Source organism: Dipteris shenzhenensis, chromosome 23, assembly GCF_047967505.1.
Source record: "Dipteris shenzhenensis isolate YYH24624 ecotype China chromosome 23, Dip_SZ_1.0, whole genome shotgun sequence".
NCBI classification, from domain to species: Eukaryota; Viridiplantae; Streptophyta; class Polypodiopsida; order Gleicheniales; family Dipteridaceae; genus Dipteris; species Dipteris shenzhenensis.
The window spans coordinates 15,021,615-15,036,960 of NC_141618.1; the positions used below are offsets into that span (position 1 = coordinate 15,021,615).

Below are 15,346 nucleotides of genomic sequence, written 5' to 3' on the forward strand. Positions count from 1 at the left end.
AAATGCAAAATTGTTGAATGATCACACTTACCATCATACTTAACAAAATTTGGAGTGGACCGAGTGAGTGGTGTTACCTTTGTCGATGGCGAAGCTGTGGCGGAGACGGCCGCTGCACTCAAACTTGCTTGCATAGCGGCTAACATCTGTTTGTGTTTTAGAAGCATCGCCTCTTGGTCTAGCTTTTGTTGCCTCTTTGCCTGGGCGAGCTCTGCGCGTCGCAGTGCCTCCTCATTTTTGCGTTCCTCACGCATCAACAAGAGCAGTTTTTCAAAATCAGTGGTTCTTCTTTCTTTCAGCGGCTTTGCTGCTTCCTTTTCCTCCAGACGTTGTTTTGTCTGGTCCAGTTGTCTTCTGCTTTCTTCCAGCTGGGATAAATGTTCTTCGAGTTGCTGCAGTAGGACCCGATTCTGCTCTAGAAAGTTCGCCATCACTTCTTGAGCATTTGGCAAAAGCATATCTTGTTGGTAGTCTTTCTCCTCTTCAAAGTCTTCACGGTTGAAATCTTTTCCTAACCCTTCCATGGTGCTTGATTGTGTGTCCTTTCCGGATCTCGGCACAACCATACACTCGCGGTAGTCAAGCTAGATACAGACCGAAGCTCTGATACCAATGTAACATGCAACGGTTATCTGATCCTGTAATTCACAGCAAGACCTTCTTTAAACCTTTAGCGAGGAATAAGCGTTGTTTACCATAGAGAGAGGAAGGAGATGAGGGTAGAGAGAGAGTAGAATCGACAACCGATTGGGTCCCTGTACCCACTGAGGGCCCCCTCCCCCAATCAGGGGAGAATTTGCTTTATACTTGGAGAACTAAGAAATACAAAGAACACTCTTCAAGAGAGCATGGAACACGCTTCTGAAGAGCTCACTGTGCACACGTATAGCAGACCCAAAGACCTGAGAGGCAACGCCGACCAATACCGAGACCTTGATGCTGTCCACACTGACGATGTAGGACGCTTCTGCAAGGCAAGGAAGAGGCTTGTGCTGTCTAGTGGAATGCAGGGATACTGCGTGAGTGAGAGAGTGAAAAGCTAGAAGTGATAGATCCTATGAGAGAACTGAGAGATGACGGAAATATAGAGCTGAGAGTGAGCTGTGTAAACTGTAAAAGAGAGCTGAGAAAGCTGAGGAAACAGTGTCCAAACCTCTCTCCGTTTGCTGGTCCAAACCTCCGACTGTTGTGCTGCGTGGTCACCTTCAGATCAGGCTGAACTGATGGCCAAGGGACTGAGGCTAGAGCAGGGCCAAATCTGAGGATCTCAGGGGCTGCACAGGAGGCTGAAGTGGAGTTGTAGGAGGACTGAAGGCAGGAGCAAACTGAATGAGGAAACAGGGCAGCCAAGGGGCCCTTTTATAGGGCTGGACTGAGCCAACCCAGTCTGTTTTACACACTGGCTGGCCTACAACCAGCCTACAAAAAGCCCTCCCTGGCTCATTTGCCAAGGGAGTTTTTGGGCAGCTTTTGCAGGCTGCCTTCCCTGCTTACCTGTCCAGCCTTTGGGGACCCTAAAGGGACTCCTAACCTAGGCTAAGACCTAAACTATAAGATGGAAACACTTAACCTACTATTTTCCAGTGGGTACTAGTGAACAAGAACTGACTACTGACTTGACCTAAAGCTGAGAGACTGACCTACGTAGCTTGTGCTTGACTGTCCCTGGACAAGGGCTCACAAAGGGGTCACAGCATACGACAAAATCTCCTATCTGGGAATTATAATACACTTGTCGATGTAGCCAGTGTGTCACCTTGCACCCAAGTGCAGGGGTGCATGTGACAAAAGAAGGTTCAAAAGTTGACCAAATTGTTTGGCCAAAGGAGCTCAGATGGCAGGGTATGGATTTCCACAATCGTCTAGGTTGTCCAAAGACTTGTTGAACAGAACTATGGTGAGGCGCACTATTAGCCTCCCTCCCACATAATGATGGATTGAGCATTAGATTCATGCAAACATGATGAGGAGGATGATGATGACGTGGCTGATTTTGTAGTTCGATCACCGACATGACTATGTTGTATTTAGTACTTAGAACTATCATTCTGCATTACTTTTACATTATACATTGGTGTGGATGCTCATTTAGTAGCTCCACCCTTACAGCTTGATTGTACCAGGGTTTCACAGTCTCATAGAAAACCGCAAAGGAGTAGAGCCTGGTTTACCTAGGCCTGCACTTGATTCTTTTATTCCGTGGTACCCCAATTTCTTCACATTGCTTGACGACTCACGTGGTCACCATTCTTGATCATGTTGGAAATGGTATGGTCACTTCCCCATCTATAAGCCCCCATATAAGGAGAGCATGGGGGGTCCGAACCAAGGATTGATGTGGCTGCCCATGTCACCTCCCCATTTGTAAGCCCTCATATGAGGATTCGGAGGGGTGCACCAAGTAGTGGTGTGGCTGCCACATGCACAGCACCTTGGCTATCATGTGGGCAGCATACATACAGCAAAACACAAAGACGTGGGGCTGCCACATGGGCAGCACTTGGGCTGCCATGTGGACTGGATACCTCATGACATACCCGGCAGGTCAGCAGTCCTTTGGAGGCCTGAAACTGTATGGAACGGTGTGCTGATATCAGCAACTGAACGGGGCTGATATGCCTAGGCTGGACAGCATGGCAGGCCATGTCAGCAGCCCAAAACACTGCATCATCAGTACGGGTGGAAGGTGGAACTGTATGGCAGTCTGCAGTAATCTGGACAGAGTTTGCCAGGGTTTTTAGGCCCTAGATCAGGTTTGCCAGGAGAGGACAAATACAAGGTAAGCATGGCCAGGCAAGACAGGGAAAGGGGCTGCAATGGGACTTGGGCTGCCATGCGTAGGTGGGGAGCACGTGGCTCCTCCATGGCTCTACCTAGTACGGGCTGGCCTACTTGCAACTGACAGGATGTGCGGGTCTGCGCAGACTGGGAAAGTGATGCGAAAACCGAGGACGGGGGGCCGAGACGGCCAATGCAGGCTGCTACGATGTTCAATTGACGGGCTGGGCATCGAGCCAGGCGGAGGGAATAAACCATGGTAGAGAAGAAGAGGCGGAGGGGAGGCGTGGAGGAACGAGGGGCGATGGAGAGGGGAAGCAAGGTGAGGAGGAGGTGTAGCTATGGCGGGAAGGAGGGGGGGGGCGGGGGCAGCGAAGCAGCAGAGCGAGCAAGAGATGCAATCCGGGAAGCTATCTTTGACTCACTTCACGCCTAGGCCCTATTTAAGGCACCAGAAGGATCATTATCGCACAGAATGTCTCAATATTCCAAGGGTGAATCTTCTAAGCGAATCAGGCACTGAGGATTCTGATGTAGAGATCCTTGACCTTGGGAAAAGAAGTCGTACCACCTCGGACCCCTCTCCAAACCATGGACCGGCCGCCCCAGGAAGAAGGTGTCCTTCTCGGAGCTCTCAGATGCTGAGATGGCAGACCCACCAACAAGTTTCCCCTTTGGCCTGTCAAGCTGTGGACAGCAGACACCCTATCCTGTTGATATACTCTGAGAACTCATCAATGTATATGCCAAATAGTGTGGGAGAGAGAGGGCACCCCTGCTTCACACCAATGGTACTCATAACTGCATCTGACAGCCCTCTAGGTGCTTTAACTCGGCCCATCACCGTCTCATACAAGGCATATATCCCCCACTGCATCTCATGTGGTACTCCAATATCCTATAGTCTTTCCATCAGCCTGGTCCGTGGGATTGTGTCAAAGGCTTTGCGGAAGTCTACAAAGCAACAATATATCCTTTTATGATGATGTTTGCCTTCCTCTATGAGTGCCCGGAGAGTCAGGATGTGATCCAAAGTGGTATAACCTCGCCTAAAACCTGCCTGTCCTACCGCTCTGTGTCCATGTATTGTTGCCCATCTGCTCAACTCCTTTTCCAAGATGGATCCATATATCTTGGTCAGGCAGTGGCCAATCATGATAGTCCTGTAATTGTTGGGCATCATCGGATCTCCACTCTTAAAGAGTGGTACAATGGTCTGCTCTGTCCAGCTAGGGGGGAATCCTTCACAAATTGCTCTATTAAACACATGCACAAGAAGCGGTGCCACAATGTCCCGTGCGTACATGAAGTGCTCTCCCGCTAATCCATCATGATCCAAAGCCTTTCGATGTCCCAATCTGTCAATGGCATCATTGACCATATGCAATTTGAAGAAGGAGCAATATGTAGGCCTCGTATCCTGTGGGTACGGAATCGGTGGCTGTCCTGGTATATCATATAATGCCTGCGCAATGTCGGCCCAAGCTTCTGGTGCTACAATGGGTGTACCAGGCTGTCTCTCCTGAAACATCCTCCATGCCTTCTTGCTGTTCTGTCCCAAGAATAATTGGTAGATCTCTGCCTCCAATCTAGCTAAGTAGGCCCGTTTCTTCTTCCGTATTAGGCGTGAGAAGATGGCCTTGGCTTGCTTGTGTGTCCGAGTGTTTGTAGCAACCTCCTGCTGTAATTGTCTACGCATCATACGACACTCATCGTCATACCAACTATTTTGTGGGGCAGTGCTGCAAGGAGGGGTGGATGATATTGTTGTGTGTGGGAATGCATACTGTGCTGACACATGTTATACCTCTGTCAAACCACGGGTGATCTCCTACAGGGGACCATGAGGGTCTAGCACCATAATTTTGTCCACACTGCATCTCCATACACTGTAGCAGTCTCCTCCATGAATTGGTATCTAGGTTGTCTCTGAAACAAAGGCCTGACTGCCCCCCTCCAGCATCCTCCTGACACAATAAACCTCAATATAGCATGGTCCGCAGCCACTCCAATGGGTCTGCTAGATACACTGAAATCACGGATCTGTGGAATTAGAGACGGCAACCCCATCAAATAATCAACTGTACTAGCACCTCCATTCGGGTTCCAGCATGTAAGAGCATCTGAACATGGCCAATAAGACAGACCATTGAAGATAATCAATCCATGGGCACTCCCTAATGCTAAGAAATGTGTACCATATTTTGTCACATCTCCCAAATCCTATGCCGACCTATGCAAACCAACCTCCTCTGCGTTGATCTCTCTGTAGATGGCATCACTCGAGTCATATATTGATGTCTGCCTCAAGTGTGTACGGGCATTAAAGTCCCCCACTAGCAATATCTCCCCCATGCTCGCATATCTCATAATGTCCTCATACAATGGCAAGTACGGCGACTCGCCCTTAGGTGCATACCTCGAGTAGGCAGGTGGAAAGTAGCATGCAGCTACATATAAATCCCTGGGGTCCCCTCTTTCCACTCGGATCCACATGTATCTGGCTTCTGCATCTCTATGAACGACATGTACTATGTCTCGCAAATCCTCTCTGTACAATACTGCTACTCCCCCAGAGCCTCAAGTCCCTCTTGCCATCCATGGCTGTGGTCGGCATACTGATTCCCATCTAAAACCTCTGACATCTGGAAGTTTCCTCCCCTTGCACTGGTGTGTCTCTGTGTAAATAGCGATATCCGCATGCCTAAAGGAATCCTCAAAATAGCCTGCATCTAGCCTCAGAGAACCATTACAGTTCCATATACTGAACCTTAAAGTCTTCGAGGCCCCATACCGTCATGTGGATCTTCTCTTTGTGATGATAACTCTCCCATCTCTGTACACGGCCCAGTTGCCCTGTTCCCGGGCTTCAAGCACCTTTGGCATGCATTCCTTCCTATGTGCCACTTGTGCAGGAGTGAGGTCCTCGTCTAAGTAGATCTTCTGACCTTTGAGGGCTGTCCTTTTGGACAAAAATGCCTTTTTTCCCCCCATGTCCTCAAATCGTAAAATCAAGGCCTTGGGCCGGGCGTCATCTTTTCCTACCCGCCATGCAGAACTTTCCGCCTTTCTCCTTGCCTCTTCCTCTAATGTGGCATTCATGACCTCTATTTTATTAGCTGTTACTCTGTTTTTCTTGACCACTTCAATCCATGGTGCGTTTTCTTTCATCTCATTGCCCACTTCTTGTGCTTGTTTTTTTGCATCTTTAGCCACCTCGGCCCAAGTATGCACCTCTTTTTCAACATTTTCTTTCACTTTAACAACACTTGCCTCCACGGCTGCAATTGCCTCCCTGCTTTTATGAGACTCTTTGTCCATGGCCGCAGATACATCATTTTTACACGCCTCAAGTTGCGATTTCAATTCTGCCATTTCCTTATCTTTTACCGATTCCATGGCCCTTGTCTCAGCATTTACATAATCTTTCATAATCTTATGCATATCCTTTTGTAGCAATACTTGGTGTACTTCCACTTCAGCCCACAATCTAGATTGCATTTCACACAGTAACTGTGCTTGCATGTTCGCTTTCAGTTCTTGCATTTCAACCTTGAGCTGCTTTTCCATTTCCTTCTTGGCTTTGCATACCTCAGTTTCCATCTACTTCTTTATTTGCTCATACATTACTTTTGCTTGTGTCTCGACTTCTTGCATAATTTCCTCCCGCATGATGCGCATCTCTGCTCTTACCAATTTGTACATCTCGTTATATACTACTTCATCAATCATCTTTGGGGTTTTTCCCAATCTCTTTGAGCTTGGAGAGAGCGTCCATTCTCTGCCTTTCCGGATACGAAACTTGGGGATTTTTTGTGTCTTTCCCGGTGTGTGAAATTCAGCCTCATTTGCGATCTCTGGTGTGGCATCTCCTTCATTAAGAGCAGCCATGTATGTTTCCACAGCCAGAGAAAAAGAGAGAGCATAAACTCCAGCAGGTGCAAAGCAAAGGCAAACACCGACCTCAACCAGAGAGAAAGAGACGTCGCTGAGGGATTACTCTTACGGCAGAGAAGACTGTGTACACCAGAACAGAAGTCCCGACGATCTCCGCTCCCAAACCGTCACCTCTTCGGTTGAGTCTGCTGGTGGTCGTCGTGGTCGTGGTCGTCGTCGTAGTCGGCGTGCTGGAGGGGAAACAGTTTTTGGTAGGATTGGAGCGATTTTGCGAAGCGGACTGGGAGAGAAGGTTGGACGACCAGATGCGGGGGAGGCTCATAGATGAAGATAGGTGGGTGCGTAAGCGGAAGAGGGAAGATCCATCAAGTGAACGCATACGTACGTGACAGGGGGGTGGATCTCCGGCTGCATGCTTGGCACAAATGGACTCTAGGTGCTCGGTGATGATGAGTTCGGTGGTGCAGGTGGCGCTTACCGAAGTCCTGTAGAGTTTTGGTTATGTGTTGATAGTGCGGTTGAAGGAGAGAGAGAGAGAGAGATCATTAAGTGCGTAACAGAATGATTGGGTTTGTCAATCTGAAAATAATTCCATACCTCAGACACTTGCAATTGTACAAATTGAATGTGGGCTCTGCTATTGTATAGAAGTCATATCAATAATTCATTAATGTAGCTTTGCCACTTGTATACACAGTAGTTATGTATAATAAGACAAATGGGATGGCACTCTTTTCCTTTATTGAAGGAGTTTATGAAACTCTCAAAAGACATGAATTTGTAGGATTGAAGAAGGTGGATGGAGAGCTGGCTAGTGCCATTCAAGCCTGTGCTCGGCTTGAGCAGAGTATGAACTGTGGAACTGACTTGGATACTTACAAATGCAACCGTAAGTTCAATTTCCTTGGTGTGCAGACTCTACCTTAAGATTCTGACCTTACCAAAACTAGACTGGTGCTTACATTCCAATAAACTTTTAGAAAAACAGGAAGTGCACTGACAAAAATGTATGTGTGTGTGTGTGTGTGTATGTGAACCAAATTGACGATACGTTATAGATGTTTTTGTAGTTATTAAATTTCCTCCTTGGTGTGCAAACTCTACCTTAATATTCTGATACCTTGTAAAAGCTAGATGTGGTCATTTCATGCTAACAAACTTGAAATCAACTGGTGTGAGAACCAAATTGATGATGAATGACTTGTATGTTATAGATGTTTTCGTTGTTCAACTTGTAAAATATTTCATCCTTCCCTTTTCGCTCCACTCCAATATTCATTAAGATTGCAATGCTTATGACATGAAACTTGCTTTCTATAAGCTAGAGGATCAGATCGCCAGCTTGCATCTAGCTGCCGAATCAATATTGGCAGTAGAAGAATCTCGGGGCTTCATGGTAATACCTATCATTGTGAAATAAAATTATTAGCATTTGGCTTGACAATTAGAATCTGGGTACTAATTAGTGTGCAATTTGAAAAGCCACATCAGCAAGGAATTATGAATTGTATAACCACAGGCTCAGCATGCATTTATTGTACTGTGCATAGGCAGGCTGAGCGAAACAAAGCAGCTCTTGATGCATCATTTCTCTTGTTTGGGTCTAAGGGAGTAATACCTAGGGTATGCCTCAGACCCTCAGATTGAGTACTTATAAACAAGACTGTATATAATGTAAGAGACTAAATCTGACTTGTTCATAAAGAGATGGAGAGTCATAACAAATGCTAAAAAATGTTGCAGCCAGAACAGCTTGGTATAGCTCCTCTTGGTCCACGAAGAAGTGATGCAAAGCCTGTGGTTAAAACTTGGACAGAGGGATGGCAGCCACGTTGGCAAGGTGACTTAGGAGATCCTTTTGAACCCTACCAGGTGAACAGTCCTGCCTATTCCTAGTCAGCTCCTTGTCATTTTTTAACCCATAATGCATTCTATTCATCATGCACCTACCAAGATTTGTTTGTTTATTGGGTCCTGGTCTGGATAGCAATTGACACTGTGTGTTGCTACTCATACTATGATGTTCTTTCATCTATTATTGCATCCCTATGTTTTTTTTTTAACTTTCTTTTATTGAGTCCCCTATATGGTATGCACTAGACTGTTGTCTGCATCATGTAAATATACATTTGATTGATTTCACATCTAGGTTTTTTCTGAGTTAATTTTAGAACATAAGAGTAGGGATCCAGACAGTTTGAGATGACTAACTATTGGTTAACACTTAATGAAGTTTTGCACATAAAACCAAACAGTTTGAGATGACTAACTAGTGGTTAACGCTTGTGAATTCTTCTTTTGGTGTTATGTTTCTGCTATAGTATCTATAAATAGTTGCTTTTGATGCCAGAGGTTTGCTAATGAATGAATTTATTTTACATGTATTCTTACTCCATTTTCCCATTGATAATCTGTAGTACTTGCTTATTTTCTTTCCAATGAGAGCTTCAAAACCTTTGACATCCTCTATGCTTCTGTTTTTTATTTTAATAATAAATTGATAACCTTTGAATTGATGAAGTATAATGATCTTTTGAGCAACTTTATTTCATCAAATCCCTTGAAAATTTTGCAAGATGTCAGTGCTTCTTGACCATGTGGTAAAGAAAACCTTATCAAGACTGTTTACCAATACAAATTATGCAGCAAAATGTGAGGGCCTTCCAGCGTGTTTAATTTTTTAATGAGATCCAACTTTTGGATTTCGAATGACTAACTTTTTGTGCAATAATATGCTCAAATGTGCATCTAATTTTGATGATTTGCCATGAGCTCTTGAATCCTGACCAAAATTGGACTCCAGGATAATGATACAGAGAGTTATCCTGCTCCTTAGGGAGAGCCACAAAGGAAAAGATCAAGAAGGATAAGGTACGAGGGAGGGAAAAGTGGGAGAGAAAATGAGGAAAGAACAAAAGGGGGATGGGAAGGGAGCAAGGGGGATACAGAGAGGGAGGGCAGCCAGCAAAGCTAGTCTTCACTTGGCTATAATACTAATGCATTGGATGAATCCCACTTGAGGAAGGTAATCCTAGTGGTATCCAAAATAGAAAATTCCAGCTTGGCATATTTGGAGATCTAGATGCACGGAGGCCTTGGATGTTTCTCAGGTCCACCCTTGATACACATTGGCCAATATTTGGATAGATATTGCCCACACCTTGATGGCCATTAAGTGAGCATGCAGGAGTCTTCCCAGTCAGCTTCTATAAGGAGGAATGTTTTCCTTAGGGAGTGGAGTGGCTCCCCATTTTTATCTGAGTCCTCCATAGGGTTGAGGTGGCACTTCAACCTCAACCTTGGATTTTCTGCCGCTCTCTTGCATGAACTTGGTTTTGCCCTTTTAGGGTGTTTGTTTCCGCATGCCTTGCATTATGTATTTTTACCATGAACTTTGATCTAGGAGCTTCTTTCATACTTAATGGAAGTCTTCTCTTTGATGGAAATAAAAATTCTGCAAAAATTACAGCCACTATGTTTAGATATGAAGAGAATTGCAAGGGTCTCCTCTTGATTTTGTCGGTATCCCCATGGTGCATGACTTTCTTAAGAAGATATGCTTTCTTTTCTTATTATCACTTAATTGGTACATAGTCTAGAAAATCAGGTTGCTAAAGTGGGGATGTCATAGTAGCTAGTCCATGCTATGCATGATGGAGTTTATGGTTCTCAACCTTATGAGTGACTACCATGAGATTGAAACTGCACACACTGTCGTGTTTTTAGAGGATGAGTTTGGGCATGGTCCTGTATTCGTCTAGATATAAGCACCTTTTTTAAAAAGTTTCATTTTATTGCATTCAAAAAATCCATTTTTGAGATGGTAAAATTTGTAAGCTTGACAACAAAGTTTTATTTGACCCAGTCACGAAATGCTGCCACATTTATGAATGGTGCAACTTCAAGGCTTCAAAACTTGATATGCCTTAAAAAGGAGAGAGGAAAGCCATATCTGAATATTATAGAACTCCTAACCCTCACTGTGGACCCAACAGAGCTGTGTCTTTAATTTTTTTTTTTAAATCATCAATACTAATTTTCGATTATATAGACTCAATTGGATAGAGATAGAGCAACTCAGTAAATCCATGATCTGTATTATATCAGCGAGTCTTGGGAAGACATGAATTTTCACGTATAAGTATATCAGAGCATGCAAATTTCCTTTGTTTCCCAGTTCTCTTCCAGATTGATGTTTTTAAAATAATGGGAAGCTTACGGAATTCAAACAATAGTCTGAAATAGATATAACTATGCCATACTGATAATTTGTTTCTTCTTTGGAATTGTGATGCAGCAATTGATCGAACAGTACCTGCATGGTGCTATCACATATCATTCAAAGTAAATTTAATAGTCTTAGTCACCTGGTTAGCCATCCTTATGTCGCATTTCTAAGATAATGGGACAGTTTGAATTTTCTGAGGGGCGCTTGAAATTGGGCAGTATCTAAATATTTGTTTGAGGGACTAATGAATGAGATGTCCTGAAATTTGTTATGCCTTCAGTTCTGATTTTGTCCTTCTTTGAGGAATGATAACTTGAATGCATATATGAGAGACGTCCCAGCTTTGAAGGGCTTCAAAGATATTCTAATGTTTTTGTGTAGGGCTTTAGAACATTTGAGTGCTGCATTTGCAGTAGTAGGAAAAGCTCGGAAAACTGCACGGGATGCTGCATATCTCCGAACTTTGGCAGCTGCTGCTGGAATCTCAGTCAAGGAATATCAAAGGCTCCTAGAGATGTTTAGGAAGATTGATTGTGACAACACAGGGTACTTGTGCATAACAATGCAGAGCAGATTTGTTTGATATTGTCTTGTGTGTTGTCATATAATTCTAGCTTGGTTTGGTAAGAATGATGTAGATCTTATTTCCTCTCTTCAAATTCACCTTTCTAAATTTTTTGCATACTTCTCACCAACCCTTTTGTTCCAGGATACTTGGGAATTATTAAATTCAATTCTTCATGCATCAATGTTTTGAAAGAAAAACCTTGCACGTTGAAGTGGTGAAAATTTTAGCCTTGAATATCATCTGAACGTTTGAGTAACCTTAACAGGACCATCAGCAAAAAGGACCTGATGTGTGCTATGAAGCGCGACAAAGATGTGAGAAATTTCCTTTGTTATTTCTACCTAAATCCTTTGTGCAGAGTAGATATGCCTGATTTGATGGTTTGTTTGTGGATAGTTTGAGAGACGAGCAGAAGTGTTTGATAAAGCAATTTAAGAATGATAAATTCTTTATGATCCCATAGAGTTAAACTCTTCAAAAAAGGTTATCCAACATTGACGATACGTGAAATCACACAGGACACTATTATCACGGTCTTCAAGAAGCCTCATTAGTCTTCTACTCAGGGTGCTACAAGGACACATCTGCATCTAACCTTACATTTATCCTCCTATGATGTAGATTGCTGCTTTTATGCAATTATCACGTGCCAAAGGGAAAGATGGCCGTCGAGAATCTTTTGATTCAGTTTTCAACAGAATAGATAGCCAAGGTAAAGCTTTTCTACAAAAGGACGAAGTTGGCATCTTTGTCTACTATGCATATACTTCAAAAAAGTGCAGTAACCTTATTGTATAATTGAAATCTATTATGACTACAGGGCTTGGGGTCGTGACTTGGGAGGCATTCCTACACTTCTTCTCAGGTGACATTTCTCTTGTAGGGATCGAGAGTAATGTCCCACCTGCACCCATACTAAGCAAGCCAATCTTGCCCCCATAAGAAAAGTTGTCACATACACTCTATCGTTTTGTGCCCATGTATGTCTATCTATCTAGTTATTTGAGAAGATCTTCCATTTAAAGTGCCAATTTTAAACTTAGCAATATAATATAAGTGATGCATGGATTTTTCTTAGTATTCACCATCAGGTGCACTAATATTTTATTTTTGGAAGTAATATTTATTTCCAAAAGAGAATCCTTTGCAAGACATACCAATATTTACTATACGATAAAGAAGAAAAAACAAGCCCACTTAGGATGCATAGAACCAGACCTCCTAAACTAGCTTAAAACTTGAATCTCACAAACTTTGAACGTAATTAACTGAAGGGAGCCAGTTTTCTTGTTGCAATTGTTCCAGCCATCTCTTCTACTGCCTTATTGTCATTCTGCAAAATAATAATTGGGTCTATAGATTTGAGTGCAGTATGTACTCTTCTATGACACCTATATTTTTTATACAATTATAACCCATGCAGAACCTGTCTTTAAGAATGTTCATCTGATTGTTGGGACATTGTCAACTCTCTATTATTAATCCTGAACCTGCTATGCACATAATGTTACTAGTAGCACTACAACTCTCGTCCTTGCTGTGATACCCTTGCTTTCTAATGTCTTGGATTACTCAATCACTTAACCCCAACATACTTATTACCTACATCAACCTTTTGCTCAGTAACCTTCACAATAAACGGATTATGAGAAAAGGGATTGGAGGATGGAGGCTTGCTTGTTCCATAATCATGGATGATAATGCAATGTACTCTAAGGGTTGGCTATTTCCCAAGACAACAAACTGCTAGATCCTTGGGATTCACTAGCAATTTCAAAACACAATGTCAGTTCTTTGGAATCAGTTCAATTTTGTATAACATATTTACTTCGTAGGTATTTAAGGGCTTATGGATAACAAACTCAAATCCTAAAACCTTGTTTTGCAAATCCTTCTATTGAAACTATTGTCTAAAACCATCTTTTTTAGCATATGTTGAGACCTGCCACCCTCATTTGTGAGATTCCCCATGTCCACAAATAAGTCCATTTAACCTATACCTAATCCCTTCTTGATCCTCAACGAAATAAAATACTATTCTTGTGTTATGCTTCACTTTCTCCAATGGTAGGAGCATAAGACTTTTCATTGTAGTTCTACCAACACAAATTCTATGCCAAAGTAACTAGTTCTTCTAATTTACCCTTGAGTGCCCATACACGTCCCCTTCTTAGCAAATATTTTATGCTCTCAACAAAACACGCACAACTGAATACATCAAGCTTTATGTGGATTTACAAGCACCTATAAGTTACTATAGGTAATCATCATACGTTTAAAATTTTGGTTAGTGAAGCCTTTGTTCTTTTAAAGATATGGCTCAAGTTTCACTTTTAAGGGAGACGAATTTTAAGATATGGCTCAAATTTTAGGTTCTATGGTCTTATGAACTACATTTATAGTGATTAAACTTTGAAGTAATCAATCATTCGGTTTAGTTTGTTTTATTTTGGTTGTTTTTGTTTTGTTTCAAAATGTTGGGTTGGCTTATAATAATGCTTTGCTAGTTAGCACATTGATCCATAGAGAGATTCACATTTTTCAAGTCCTTTCAATCCAACGATTGCATCACACTTGCAAAATTGTAAAATCCATGTAGTTGCATCTTTTTATCAAATGTAACATTGAACATCTAGTATAGTTCTACTATACCTAAGATTATGCTTACCGACAATTTTCCTGACAAATTTGTCTCGAAAAATATAGACAAAATCCAAATCTGAACGGAGGATGAGTAATCAAAATGATATTCCTTGCCCTATTAATTATCTCCAAGAAAAATGCTTCAAAATTTATACTTATAATAACTAGGAAAGTCATTTGGATTTAATTAAGAAACCTTATGGAAAAACATGACAAGTCTATCACCCTGCCCTGCAATAATTATAATAACTAGAGCATAGTATCACAGAATTACTATTATTGGCTAGATGAGCAACTTAGCCTACCACGCATGTTGGGCTAGGACCCAAACACTTAATAGTTGTTCATTAAAAAGGTAGATATCAATCAAAATGTCTAACATAAAATAGTCAAATTAAAATAGATTTTGAACCCCATTGGGTTTCTCTAGTTGTTGAGATGGCATTAACATGTACATAATGATGATGACTTTTTTATAGTATGTTCATATGCATGTCAATTTTGTTTATCTACCAAAGAAAATAATGTTACTAACAAAGAATACTCCTAGATCAGGTTTAGCATTGACTTGATGACTTGCGAAATATTTACCACCAATGATAATGCACTTTTCTTACTAGTAAATGTAGATATCATGCCTATAAATGCAATTGTCCTTAAAGGTGTAATGCCTATTCTTGGAAAATAAATTAAATTCATGCATGGCATTGAATTGATTCTAGAGAGTATTTTTTATAGAAATCATCCCAATTCCCAACTTTTTAGATTTTTCATGACATGCATTTCCACATATTCTTCCTTGCAATTAGGTGTCATAGATTTTGATATATGATTTTGCAATAGGGTGGGATCTTATTGCAAAAACTTCCTCACCTCAAGGGGGCAAGAGGTCATTTTTACAATGTTACAGCATGGGTCATTAGACATGCTTATAAGTATACGCATGGTGTACATGAATAGATGGTAGGCTGTATATGAACTCTAGAAGTGAGCTAAGTCATAGTGTGAAAAGTCCTTATGGACTTAGGCAATCAACATCAGGGTTTAGTATGCATTATGTTATGTACTTTTGTTTTGTATGAGATAGTACATATTTTATATAGCCAACAAGTTGGCATCTCTTTCCTCTTTACAATGTGTATAGTATGTAGAGTATATGTAAGCTATGCATTTGCTTCACTATGCCTTTAAAGCTATGCACTTCAACATTAAAGGAAAAATATTAAAACATG

At 42.0% G+C, this 15,346-nt stretch overlaps 2 protein-coding genes across 3 annotated transcripts in view; one reads left to right on the plus strand and one right to left on the minus strand.

Annotated features, from left to right (window-relative positions):
- Positions 1 to 12,507, plus strand: part of LOC147887044 (uncharacterized) — a 28,797-nt gene extending 16,290 nt beyond the window's left edge. Inside the window, exons 1-10 of one of the 2 annotated variants that reach the window (XM_087394940.1) lie at positions 6,574 to 6,669; positions 7,460 to 7,564; positions 8,001 to 8,071; positions 8,230 to 8,298; positions 8,419 to 8,547; positions 10,973 to 11,019; positions 11,285 to 11,449; positions 11,737 to 11,785; positions 12,093 to 12,183; positions 12,292 to 12,507. In XM_087394940.1, the coding sequence (XP_087251066.1) occupies positions 7,525 to 7,564; positions 8,001 to 8,071; positions 8,230 to 8,298; positions 8,419 to 8,547; positions 10,973 to 11,019; positions 11,285 to 11,449; positions 11,737 to 11,785; positions 12,093 to 12,183; positions 12,292 to 12,413 (783 nt within the window). In that variant the 5' untranslated portion in view covers positions 6,574 to 6,669; positions 7,460 to 7,524 and the 3' untranslated portion in view covers positions 12,414 to 12,507. Of the gene's footprint in view, positions 1 to 6,573; positions 6,670 to 7,459; positions 7,565 to 8,000; positions 8,072 to 8,229; positions 8,299 to 8,418; positions 8,548 to 10,972; positions 11,020 to 11,284; positions 11,450 to 11,736; positions 11,786 to 12,092; positions 12,184 to 12,291 lie in introns of those variants that run through there. The other variant, XM_087394939.1, reaches the window with a different exon arrangement.
- Positions 5,575 to 6,669, minus strand: LOC147887045 (uncharacterized). Its single transcript, XM_087394052.1, has 3 exons — positions 6,404 to 6,669; positions 6,101 to 6,268; positions 5,575 to 6,022 (listed from the first exon to the last, which is right to left on the minus strand). Exons 1-3 carry the CDS (start codon positions 6,667 to 6,669, stop codon positions 5,575 to 5,577), a joined length of 882 nt encoding a protein of 293 aa, XP_087250178.1.
- Positions 12,508 to 15,346: the final 2,839 nt, after the last annotated feature.